Below are 12,490 nucleotides of genomic sequence, written 5' to 3' on the forward strand. Positions count from 1 at the left end.
CAACACTTGTTAACCCATGTCCCATAGGCCACGGGAATTGGGTATGAAATCATTGAATGAGCTACCTTCACTGTAGTGTGAATGTTATCAATTGGGGGCAGTACTCAGGCCCTAACCATAATATTTGTCCCCCACCTGTTGATCAATATCATTCATTTGGCATGTTGGTACTTGAAAATGACCCAAAAAGCAAACTCGTCACCATTCAAGACCCGGCTGTCAATGCATTTAAGTGCCCCTTCCTACTCTGTTGCACTTGCTGCTGTTGCAGCTTAGCCTTTATGATCTTATTGCTACCCTCGAGGAAACCGTTGAGAGCTATAAATTTTACAAGAGAGAGAGAGAGAGTGTGTTTGACTACCAACAAAAAAGTTTGCAATTTTAGCAGCTGAAGTAGTAAAAGCAGAATGTATGACTGCCGAAATTCCATCTTTTGTTCTGTGCTCTGAGCTGTAATTTTTTGTCTTCTTACCCCTGTTGCCATTTTTTTCTTGGTCCAATTATGCATTCCTCTGTTTCTTGCAAACTCTTTTGCATAATAGTCTTGTCTCATCTTACTCTTTCCTTTCTTTCTCCTCCCAGTCCAAGTAATTGAGGAATCTCTACTGTTCGCCCTTTTTTCTTCCTAATGGATGTTGTAAAAACATTATTGTTGATCTCTTGCAGATGGGGAGTTGAGATATTAGAATAAGAAGAGGCTTGGTGTGGTGCACTACACATCATCGATACAAAGGATTCACGTGATTGGTAATCATGCATCGGCTAGCCTGCTGCCGTAAAGATCGGGAGCTCAGTATGGATTTCGAGGAACACGAGAGTAAGCAGCCATAACCTTCTTTTCTCGCTGTTCATAAAAAAAAAAGCCAACTTTATCATGTGATTGTTTCATCATATCCTCTCCTATTCTATTGCTGCACATTTCTGTTTACTTTACATCTGTTTCTGAAGTTCTCTGCTTTCATAAATTATCTTTGGCATCACCTTCTGTAACTGTTTTCTGTGAAACGTTAAGATGGTATTTGAGACTACCCACTGTGGAATCTCTTCCAAAAGAAAGGAGTTCAATTACATCTGTATATTCCGATTGTTCTTTTCGTCTTGCAGAGACCAATTTTGTGTTGCCATCTAGTGAATTTCATTTTGCACAGAATGATTTGATGGTGGGCTTAGTAGAATTTCTGTATGTACATGGAATTATTTCTCTATTATGGGTTTTTTAGTTGGTGCACTGCTGAGTTTCAGCTCTGTTTGTGCCTTGAGTGCACTTAAGTACCGGTTTAACCGATGAGCTATTGTCCATCACCAGATATTGATTTTGATTTGATTAGCTTGTGCAGGGATTATGACATACGATGGTCTTGAAAGTTGCATGCATAACAACTATGCTTTTGAGAATGAGAACAGCCGTACGGCAGAACTTTACTGCTCAGATTCATTGGAGGAAGATGCCTTTAGCGCTTCATCAGGCAAAGATGGCTCTGGATCTTTCTCCTCACAATGTCTACTGAGCGAGCAGGAATCAAAACAAAGTGATGAATGTGAATCCCTTCTCGGTCCGCAACATTTCTATGCCAGGGAAAAACCATCTTACACCTTGCAATTTGATGATGTTGACTTCATGAAGGAGAGGTTTTCAAAGCTGCTTCTTGGTGAAGACGTGTCTGGAGGGTGCAAAGGGCTAAGCACTGCGCTAGCATTGTCGAATGCGATAACCAATCTTGCAGGTTACATTTATCTATTGAGCTCTTCTGATGTGGTGTTCAATTCTGAATTCTCTCAAGTTAAATTAACTTAAACCAAGTTATCCTGTTTGATCTTCAGCTCTTAGGTCCTATATCTTGAGCTGGGCCACTTTCTAAAGATTCCACTTGTTTAACTGTATCAGGGGTTTATTTATTGTCCTCATGTTTCCCCTGAGATTTTGAAATTTCTCTGCAGCATCTGTCTTTGGAGAACTATGGAAGCTGGAGCCATTATCGGAAGGCAGAAGAAGAAAATGGCTGAAGGAAATGGACTGGTTGCTCTCTCCTGCTAACTACATGGTTGAACTAGTTCCTGCCAAGCAACATGTACCAAATGGACGATGTTTGGAGGTATAGACATGGACTCTATTGTGTGCATCCAACTAGTTGTTGTACGATTAAGCCAGATTTAAACCTCGTTCTTTTTTGTTTAACTGTTTTGCAGATAATGACACCTAGAGTTCGCTACGACATCCATATGAATCTTCCAGCACTTAAGAAACTTGATGCAATGCTTATAGTAAGTTGATAAAATAACTTAGCTGACATTTACTTGTGGTTGCATCCAAATTCTCTGTGATTTTGGTCCTGCCCTGCATGTATAATTGGCAATCCTTGTCATAGACACCAGAAGTATCAGTCTATGTATTTGTCGCTTTATTGAATGGGTCAACTGACTTGACCGAAGTTTCCGGTAAGCCAATTCTGTTGACACTTTTTTCAGAGTATTTTAGATTCGGCTCCTTCCATTAAGTTCTGCATTTCCTGGCTGTGTGTTGAATCCTAAACACAATGGATGGGTTTGGACAAAAAATAGAATGATCCCTTTAGTCTTGAGCATTTGTAAGCCTGAGTTGTCTTTTCCTCAAGCTCTACATGACCATGGACCCTCGATGTGCATTCATTGAATTGAATGTAGACTCTGGGAAATCAGAAGTCTCTTTTGACACTTTCTGCAAAAGATGATAATTTTTAGCTAATACCTGCAGTCGCTTATGGATTCCTTGCATGTAACTCATGAAATAGTCAACAATACCATTCAGTGAGTTTTGATTCAATGAAACAGACATGCTAAAGGAGGTCACAAGAATGGCCATTGTTTCACTTTATCAAAACTTGGTAATGTTGATGTAATGTCAGCTGCAGTCGGTTCAGTTTATCTTCGGTGGAAGCTTGGTTATACTGGACCTGATTCTGCAACTTTTTGGAATATGCCCCTCACTTATCTTGGAAATGTTGACTTAGTCAAAATAGCGAAGCTATGCAGTTCAACTTGAACCTGGTTCTGCAACTTTTTAGAATATGCCCCTCACTTATCTTGGAAAATTACATAAGGTGCATTGTTGTTAAAGCATGTTTGTTAATCCAGGATGCTAGACTCCAAGCAGACTAGGATGACTGTTAGGTCAAATCCTGTGTCATTCATGGAGGGTGGTAATACTAATAACCAATACTGGTGAATGACTGTTTTATTTAATTGGATTAAGCCTTGAGAAAAAAGTTTTTTTACTCGAAAAAATTCCAAACAACTCAGCTTCCAAGAATTGTATTCTATGTTTATGTAAATGAATTGGATCACTAAACAGAGCACCATTTGCATTTAATGGGATGTGCCGGCTTTGATTTGATTTTGCTGATTTTATCTTTGACTATGCATGTGGATACACCACTAGTGACCGGTTGACATTGTTTTGAACAGTGCATCCACAACTCAGTTGTTCCCTCATCCACAACCAGCTGAGATTTAATTTCTCTATTTTGTTTTATCTTCATTATTGCGTCTAATTGAATCTGAAAGACTTTTTCAGGAAATGCTGGATTCAATGGTGGACACAGAGTTTTGGTATGCAGAAGGAGGCAGCAGAGCTGAAGGAAGAAGTAAATCTCTCAGACAAAACAAGAAATGGTGGCTTCCAGTTCCTCAAGTCCCTTTAACTGGCCTTTCTGCTGAAGCAAGGAAAAGGTTGATTATCCAGTCAGAGGCCACACGCCAAGTACTGAAAGCAGTTAAATCTATAAATGAGCAGGTTATATCAGAAATTCCAATTCCTCAAGTCATTCATGATACTTTTCCAAAGGTAGAATCTCATTTGCTTTACTTTGCAAATTGGAAATGTTTTTAGGCTCGTATAAGTCACAAAGTTATCTTTTTTTTTTTAATTTATCATAATATTCACAGCTTATTTATAAAATGCTAAAATCCATGACAAACTTAAAAAATTAAGAGAAAGTTAAATGATGTTTCTTCAGGAAATATAATTTTCTACTATTATATCCTTTTTATCAGAAACTATCCGCGAATTTTTCAAGGAAACCCACTTTTTAAATCTCTTGAGGAGTATCATCACTATTATCATTAGTGATTAGACCAATATTTGTAACTATAGTTTACATATATATTTTTCAAGGAAACAGAAATATTCTATTAAAAGAAAAAAAATGTAATGTAAGGTGACGAACAATAAAGCATGAATTAGAGTCCCCTCTTTACTAGGGACCAATTCTACATGATCCAATCTATTTCCATGTTCTCACATTCCCAGCGATTTTTTGCATACAAACAAATATTTTGCAAAGCGTGATGCATAGCAGTTGGCTCATTCGCCTCGTCCTCAGAAATTCTACAATTTCTCTCCTTCCTTACAAGGAACAAGCAAGGTGCAACCACCATCTTCAGACGATCTGCCACCTTTTTCCCTTTCTACTCACTAGTGGTACCAGAATTAAATCCTAAGTCGATGAGTTCACAGCAAGACCTTTCTGGGAATCTGACCGAGCTAAATTGCACTGGAAGTATGAGCAATTCCAAAATAGGTGTTGAACATCCTTCTCAGTTCTGAGACCCAAACACATTTGTTCACCAAAGAGAAGCCTCTATCTTTGATATTCTCATATGTTAATGCTCTATTTTGTTACATTAACCAATCAAAAATCACTGTTCTCAGTGACATTCCTGACTCACTAAGTTTGTCTCCTAGGAAAGGAGAATTACTTGGAATTGAGAATGCCGAGTAGCAAGATGTGTCTAAGAAAATGATTGGTGGAGTGTGTCTCTGCATTAGCAAGTCTTGTGTCTGAGAGTGGACATCACTGCAACAATGCTAGGAGCTTGTTGGCTTCCAGTTCCAATAATGCCATACCATCTAGAGGGCACCTCTTTCCTACCTTCTAGCCATCTGTCATTCCAGCAATCTGAAATCTCTCTCTCTCTCTCTCTCTCTCTCTCTCTCTCTCTCTCTCTCTCTCTCTCTCTCTGTCATACCATCAGTACGACTTCGATGGCCAGGGGGGCTCTCCCATCTTGTCCTCTCCTTCGATCGTCGCTCTGCCTTCTCCGCGCAGTCCTCTCTCATCCTCTATGGGTCTGTCTGTGGCCAAAGCAGCTCGATCTATCGCTACCCCACCCGCAGATCTAAAGCATCTATTCTCTTATGCATGAGTCCTTTGCTGCTATCGCAAATGATTTGCCGGTTGTGGTCGCTGTTGATTCACATATCTCAAACGTCACCACGCCTCCTCTTTCGGTCAAGGGCTATTCACCTCCTGGGCGGGGTGGTCTCTCCATCAGGGGACGCCATCGGCCCTCATATTCTCTCTCCTGCCAGTTTGAGGTATCTCCTAGACGGTCGGTGTGGAACCGTACTCCTTGGGGTTTTTCGGATTTCCAGTTATGAAGATTCTGTGTTGGAATATTCGGGGCCTGAATTTCCCCTCTAAGCGTCTATTCCTTGCGAGTTGGATCCGTCAAGAACAACCCGATATCATCGCTCTATGTGAGACAAAGATGACGGACATCTCGCGCTCAGTCGTTTCCGAAATCTGACGTAGTGCAGATTTTTTCTTCAAGCCCGCGCTCCATTATGCAGGAGGTCTCCTCATCCTCGGGAAGCCTTCTCTAGGCTTACACCAACTGGACGAAGGCTTACACCAACTAGACGAATGCGCGTTTTTCATCTCCATCACCCTTCCCCTTTTGGCCAAGTCTGTGCCGGCTGTGGTCACCTATGTATACAGTCCCCACCGACAGATCCGCCAGGAGGAGTTTTGGTCGGACCTGAATAGGGTCATTGAATCCTTCGAGGAGCCGCATCTTATCATGGGAGATTTCAACTGCCTGCTGTCGTCAAAGGACTCAAGCATTCCGGTTTCCTACTCGGCTTCCATGATTGGCTTCCAAAACTTTATTCAGATGCATCGGCTGTACCTCGTTCCCCATATCGGTGAAGCCTTCTCTTGGACCAATCGGTGATCTCTCCCATGCTACCGTCTGCTCAACCGAGTGCGCGTATCCCCGGATCTGCTGGCCTCTCTTAATGACATCTTGTGTTGTCTCCTTTCCCCATCCGTCTCGGATCATAGTAAGGTTGTTATCCGATGGGGGCATGACTTCTCCGACTACAGAACCTTCAGATTTGAGCAATGGTGGCTTAAGGAGGCGGGTTTCGAGTCGATCGTCCTCAAGTCTTAGAGTAGACCTTGCTATGCGACCCGGGCGGCATCTCGGTGCTTGGTTAAATTATTCTGCTTTTCTTGCGACATCAAATCTTGGCTTATTTTCAATAACATAAGCAAATTCCAAAATCTGGGGGAATGGAAGCGCGAACTGTCTTCTATCCATCAGTCTCTCTTGGCTATGACCTCCCTGTCTGCATCCGATATTGAAAGCCTCAATGCTAGATCGGCCGAGCTGACTCTGCTATTGCAATCTTGGCGATTGAAGGATGAGATTCGTTGGAAGTAGCAGTCTCGGGTGATATGGCTTAAGGCAGGTGACAGGAACACCAAGTTCTTCCATTCCTTCACCTTTCATAGGCATAGGAGACAAGTCATTCAATCTATGTCCATCGAAGGTGTTTCCTACTCGGGCGACCAGGTCCTTCCAGCTGCTACCAATTATTTTACTAACCTGTATTCCTACAGCCACTCAGCAGGTGGTTCTATGGGTCCTGCATTAGTCCTATCCATGGACCGGACTCTCTCCAAGTCGATGCAGGTGTTTTTCACTGAAGATGAAATCTTCTCGGCCGTGCAGGAGTCATCTGGTTGGAAAGCTCCCAGATTTGATGGATATCCTGTAGATTTCTTTCGCATATTCTAGTATTGTGTTAAGAGCGACATTCTTAGTGTCTTTGTTGAGTTTCATCGCAACGGTCGATTGTCGATTCACTCTCACCTGGCCATTGTTTCTCTTATTCCTAAGGGCGCAGCCGTATCAGACATCTCGCAATTCCACCCCATATCCGTGTTAGGGGGTTTATACTGCATTATCGCCAAGGTCATGGCAAATAGGATGCGTTCAGTCGCTCTTTGGCTTTTTTTGGATCCACAGTTTGCCTTCATCTCTCGTAGACGGCTGCAACATTCTTTCATTCTGGCCACAGAAGTGTTGCACTCCCTCAAGATCAGGGCGGCCTTTCTTCACTCTTAAGTTTGACTTTCATAAAGCCTATGACTTGGTTCATTAGCCTTTCCTTTTTCACGTGCTGTCGAATTTTAGCTTTGGTAGGCGCTTCTTTAGCTGGGTGCATGAGCTGTTACTAATGCTCAGTCCCAAATTCAGATCAATGGTGTTCGTGGCCAGCAATTCAAACTTGGTTGTGGTCTTCGGCAAGGATGCCCCTTGTCTCCTTTACTCTTTAACGTCGTTTCTGAAGGCCTTGTGGTTTTGTTTAAGAGGGCAGTGGAGTGTGGTCTAATTGATTTCCTCGGTATCCAGGAGTTCTCGAGTCATATCTTTATCTACATCAATTACATGATTATTTTCGGCAGGGCCTCCATCCAACAAATGTTAAGATTCAAGCTTATCCTTCTTTTTTTCCTATCGATGTCAAGTTTATCTATGAACAATGATAAGTGTTGTCTGTCCATGGTCAATGCCCCTACGTCTATGTTGGCCATGGGCCAGCGGATCTTCGGATGCGCTATCTCGGAAAACTCCTTTTCTTACCTGGGTCTGCCTCTCCAGATCACGCGTATTCCAACGTCAGCCTGGAATGCAACTCTTCATAGGGTTCAAAGCAAAATATTAGCCTGGCAAGCTTCCTACATTTCCATTGCTGGTAGACTTACTCTCATCAAGCATGTTTTAAATGCTATGCCAGAATTCTTTATGCCTATGGGGGTCAGTAAGAAGCTCTCTCGGGTGTTGGCAAACTTCCTGTGGTCTAGGCGAGGTACCAACACCAAGCGCCACCTGGTGGAGTGGGAAACCCTAAGGTTTCCTCTGTATAGGGCGGGTTTGGGGGTCTCGGATCCCATGTTGAGGAGTATGATGCTCGTCGTGAAGCAAAGTTGGCTTGCGCACCAACCAGGGTCCCCGTGTGCAAGCGTTCTTCTTGCTAAATACGGGGATGTTGAATCGTTGTTTGGTGGATACCACGTGATTCAGCAAACCGTGTCGCAGCTGCGTCGTTCGTGGATCAAAACTTGGTCTGTTGTTCTTTCAAATTATGGCAATGATGGCCCATATTCTCAGTTCTTTGGCCGCGCCTAACGACTCTTTCCGCGCTAAAGCCTGCTACCTCTCTCTCCTTCCTTCGGGGGTGGAACGGTTCCCTGTGCGCCTTATCTGGGGCAAGGGATCGACTCCTCGCTCACGCTTCCTGGCATGGCTTATCTTACACGAACGGGTGCAGATGGGCAGCTTCCTCAAATCCATCGGCTTCCATCTTCCGAGTAAATGTGTGATGTGCGAGGCAGCCGAAGAATCTGCGTTTCACCTTTTTGAGGAGTGCCCTGTTTTTCAAAACATCTTTAAAGTTACCTGGAATAAGCCAGTTGTCAATGTGCGACAGGAGTCGTTCGCTATCGACCTGATGTGGGGCCCTCAGCCAGTTCGCAGTTACAATAAATGGTGGATTATTTGGTGAATGTGGCTACTCTCGTCCTGGTGGGTCGTTTGGATGACACGCAACAATGCCATTTTTCAACAAGTTTCGGCAGTTTTCAATAAATTAGTGAACTGTATTTTGGCATACGTATACGCCATTCTGCGCATTAGCCTCCCAGATCTTCAGTGCAATCTGCCACCCTGGCCCCCACCTGATTCAGGTTGAATCTCGTCGGTTTACTGTGTCTTGTTTTTAATTTTTGTTTTCTGGGCTTCTAGGCATGTTTGGGGCCTTTTTTGTGTTTTCGGCGGGTTCAATGTTGGTTGAACTTTTTGCGTAACGTTGATGGTTATAGTTCGTCTCTCTCTCTCTCTCTCTCTCTCTCTCTCTCTCTCTCTCTCTCTCAGCACAGCCTATAAGGCCTTGGAAAGTAAGTATACAGAGGGACATCCAGCAGCCAAATGCCGTGTCACAATGCAGTAGCTTGGCTGTTTCCCATTTCGGCCTTGTTCTCCAAGAAAGCACCGAAACATTTGACCCAACCCATCTAAACGTTTGGTCTCCCTTCCCAATTGGTCCTCTTTTTCCATTTACAGGGCCGTCCAACCAAACTATATCTCTGATTTACCAACTTTACCCACCAAACATCTAATTGACAGTTCTGCCACCACCATTTTAAAATAAGAGCCATATTCTTTCTCCTGAGGTCTCTCATTCCAAGACCCCCTCTACTCCTAGGCTGCATTCTGTCACTCCACTAAGCTAATAGGATCCCATCATTCTTTTGATTCTCTTTCCAGAGTAAATTCCTTGGGCATTCAAGTAGAAAGGTTTTGAGGCTAATTACGTAAACAAAGGATAGGTATATGATTTTTCACATTTGTAGTTTTCAGATAATCCTATCATCCACCTCAATCCAATGAGCAGTCTGTAATATACTTTTAATCAGTGACATACCTTAATATTCCATTACCAAATCACCTTGGCTTTACTTAAAGAATGAAAGAGACAATTCCTTGATACCTGAAATACTCTTACACTTGCCGGAATACATCTTCAAACCCGTCACTTTAGCAAATACTTGCATGACCAACCATATTCTCCAATTTCGGCATCTTCTACCCTCTCCATTAAAAGTAAGTCGGGTGTATTAAACTTTTCACACCCAGTGGGTCGAAATTCCTGAACTGCTTTAAAAGGTAATAGCCTAAGACCTTCTCCCACAATGCTAACAACGAAGGGGACAACATGTCTCCTTGGTGCAATCCCCTTCTGGGCTTGAGTCATTCATCACTTCCTGTATTCATGAAAACCGAAATAAAGGCCGATTCCAGCAGACCTTTTATCCACACTCTCCATCTATCCCCAAACCCTCATCCCTTGAAGGCAATAAAATAGAAAGTCTCAACTTGCTGAATCATGTCTACCTGAGGATTTCTAAAATAAAATTATCAAAAATTTGAAATGAAAAGAAATTTTGAATTTTTTGAAAAAACAATTCTGAGAAAATGGCCCTATAATTTCACATTTTTATTGTGATATCTTTCATTTGAGAGTTTTTCCATTTAGAAAAAGAAAATGATAACTTTGACAAAAGGATCGTGATACTTACGACTAGGGTACCAATACATGCAGCAAAATGTTTTGCTATACCATGGTATTCAGTTGGATCAGCCTGTTATAGGTCCATGATGACTTTAGACTTCACGCCATGTTTTTTTGGACAAATATACCAGTAATTGATTTTCTTATTTCATTTTTCAGACAATAAAAGCATGCTTAGGTGAATCACTGTACAAAACTTTAACCATGAAGTCAGGTTCCAGTGGAGAAATCATGCAGTCAGTCAACTTGACGTCAGAAGATGAAGCCTTAGATACTGCAAACAGATTACAGATGGCCATACTCACTGGAAGACAACGGTTATCTAGCAATGTGGCTGGGAAAGAGATGGTTCGTAATTCATGGTCATTCACAAATGACCATGAACACGAAGTGGAAAAGACAGAGGGTTGCTTACAGCAAGCTGAAGCAGTTCTACTTCAACTCAAGCTTAGATTCCCAAACCTTCCACAGACCATTCTTGACATCACCAGTGTGCGGTTCAACAAGGTCAGCTTCATTCATTTCACTAACTTCTTCATTCAGAACATAAGATGCTTGAACTATTTTAGTAGGGACCTGAAAATTTTGAACTGATTAAAGATTAATTGGGTACTGGTATTTGTTTAAATAAGCTCGTGCATGGCCAAGCAAGGTGCTCAATCCTACAGAGTTTGCCAGATTGAGAAATGAAAGTCTGGCCGGATCTTTTACCATGCTTCGTTTCAATCAGATTATGTGCTATCTTGACTGGTGGAGTCATCTTGTTTTAATTATGTGGGGTTTAGCTTGCCCAATCCCTGATTGCATAATCAAAGTCTGCCCGGGAACTTGCACTACAAAGGTTCCGGTCAAAGTGCCTGCTATCTCCGAATCCTTCCACTAGTAGGTTGAGCTATTAGTGAGAATTTCATTGATCGATTTTGTCCTAGAATGGAGCTGGTGGAATCATAGCCTTTACCTGTTTGGGACCATGTTCTTCAACCCTGAAAACCAATGCAGTGTCACAAAAGGCTCACCACCATCTGTCACGATGAACCCTCAGAAAGTGTGTATCCCACTAATGTTGATCTTCAGAGCTCTGTGTAATTATACATTTTCAGAAGACTGAAAATAACATGTTTGCCTCGGGACATACATCTTAGACAAAAGTTCCAAATCACCATAGCTGTTAATTTCAGCAGTTAGCATTTCTATGCCCAAGATTCAGGGCAATTGGTTGATCTTCCAGGAGATTTTCACACGACAACCAATCATTCTGAGGTGAAAAAGCTTATATTCATGCGACCAAATGTCACGACAATGGCCTGCTACTTTGATTTGTATTTATTGCATAAAACTTTTCAAAGCAAAGATCTAAACCGTTTCTTTCCATGCTTACATTTGATTGTGCACAGGACATCGGGTATTCAATTTTGGAAGCCTACTCGAGAGTTCTTGGCAACTTGGCATACAGCATTCTCTCAAGAATTAGAGATGTCTTGCAGGAAGACGAGATGACCAAGTGTCATCTTGAACGACTACAGAATCTAATCACTATATCTGAATCTCACAACAAATCAGAATTAAATGAGGAACAAACTTCTGGTACTCAGGAAGACTGTCCAAGAAATGTTTCCACAAAACATTCTTCATACCACAATGATGGTGGAAATAAAGATTCTGAAGCGAATTCTACCGGGAGGGGAGTGAGAACCATTGCTGTGCCAGTGGCAGCTGATCGTGGAAGTGGTTGTTGCTATGGAAGAGAAAGTTGTAGCGTTGTTACCCCTGTGATTTCCCCTTAAATAGTATTTCTACATAGGTTGTTTGAAAGTATCAGGGAAGGGTGCTAGCCGGCCTCATGGACATACAATGTTCAGCTTGGACTTCAGCTTCAGCTTTATTCATTGGGACATTTTTCATGAAGGTTGTCGCAGTTCATCCTTTTGAGCCATGAGGAAGCTGTCTCATTGCCTGTACTCCCTGTGTGTATAATATCTTGATCATATTGCCGTTTTAAAATATGATCCACCGCATATGCTTATTCTAAGTTTGATTGTAGAATCTAAAGCCTCACTTGCTTCACAATGGATCAGCACTAGGTAGGGACTGGGATGATGTTGCCACACCATCGACTTTTAAGTCACATGAGAGAGAGAGGGAGAGAGAGAGTCGTTAAGGGCATGTTTGGAAAGCGGTCAATGGATTGGAAAGAATGGAGGGAGCTACAGCTATTTTGCAATCAAAGACTCACAAGTCATCTTTTTTTCTTGGCACATGGAAATAGTTGTACACTAAAAATAAGTGATGAATCATATGTTAGATCGTGTGGGC

The 12,490-nt window shown here is 42.2% G+C and overlaps 1 protein-coding gene across 4 annotated transcripts; it reads left to right on the forward strand.

The window, feature by feature from the left end:
* The first annotated feature begins 358 nt into the window (after positions 1-358).
* LOC149813415 (rop guanine nucleotide exchange factor 14-like) lies at positions 359-12,206 on the forward strand. Of its 4 annotated transcripts, none has more exons than XM_089991282.1 (8): positions 359-452; positions 667-817; positions 1,338-1,724; positions 1,939-2,093; positions 2,188-2,262; positions 3,551-3,820; positions 10,337-10,684; positions 11,572-12,206. In XM_089991282.1, exons 2-8 carry the CDS (start codon positions 754-756, stop codon positions 11,959-11,961), a joined length of 1,689 nt encoding a protein of 562 aa, XP_089847408.1. In that variant the 5' UTR covers positions 359-452; positions 667-753; the 3' UTR covers positions 11,962-12,206. The 4 variants fall into 4 exon arrangements, with proteins under 4 accessions (XP_089847408.1, XP_089847413.1, XP_089847410.1 ...); XM_089991287.1 differs by having other exon boundaries at positions 10,388-10,684; XM_089991284.1 differs by having other exon boundaries at positions 3,551-3,769.
* The last annotated feature ends 284 nt before the right edge of the window (positions 12,207-12,490 follow it).

This window comes from Nuphar pumila, chromosome 16 (genome assembly GCF_984573655.1).
Source record: "Nuphar pumila chromosome 16, dmNupPumi1.hap1.1, whole genome shotgun sequence".
In the NCBI taxonomy this organism is placed as follows: Eukaryota; Viridiplantae; Streptophyta; class Magnoliopsida; order Nymphaeales; family Nymphaeaceae; genus Nuphar; species Nuphar pumila.

Bases quoted from the DNA above. Each gene is read 5' to 3' on its own strand.
- LOC149813415 (XM_089991282.1), top strand. From the start codon at position 754: ATGCATCGGCTAGCCTGCTGCCGTAAAGATCGGGAGCTCAGTATGGAT. The intron at 1,725-1,938 runs GTTACATTTATC...ATTTCTCTGCAG, and splicing joins TGCGATAACCAATCTTGCAG to CATCTGTCTTTGGAGAACTA. The intron at 2,263-3,550 runs GTAAGTTGATAA...AGACTTTTTCAG, and splicing joins AACTTGATGCAATGCTTATA to GAAATGCTGGATTCAATGGT.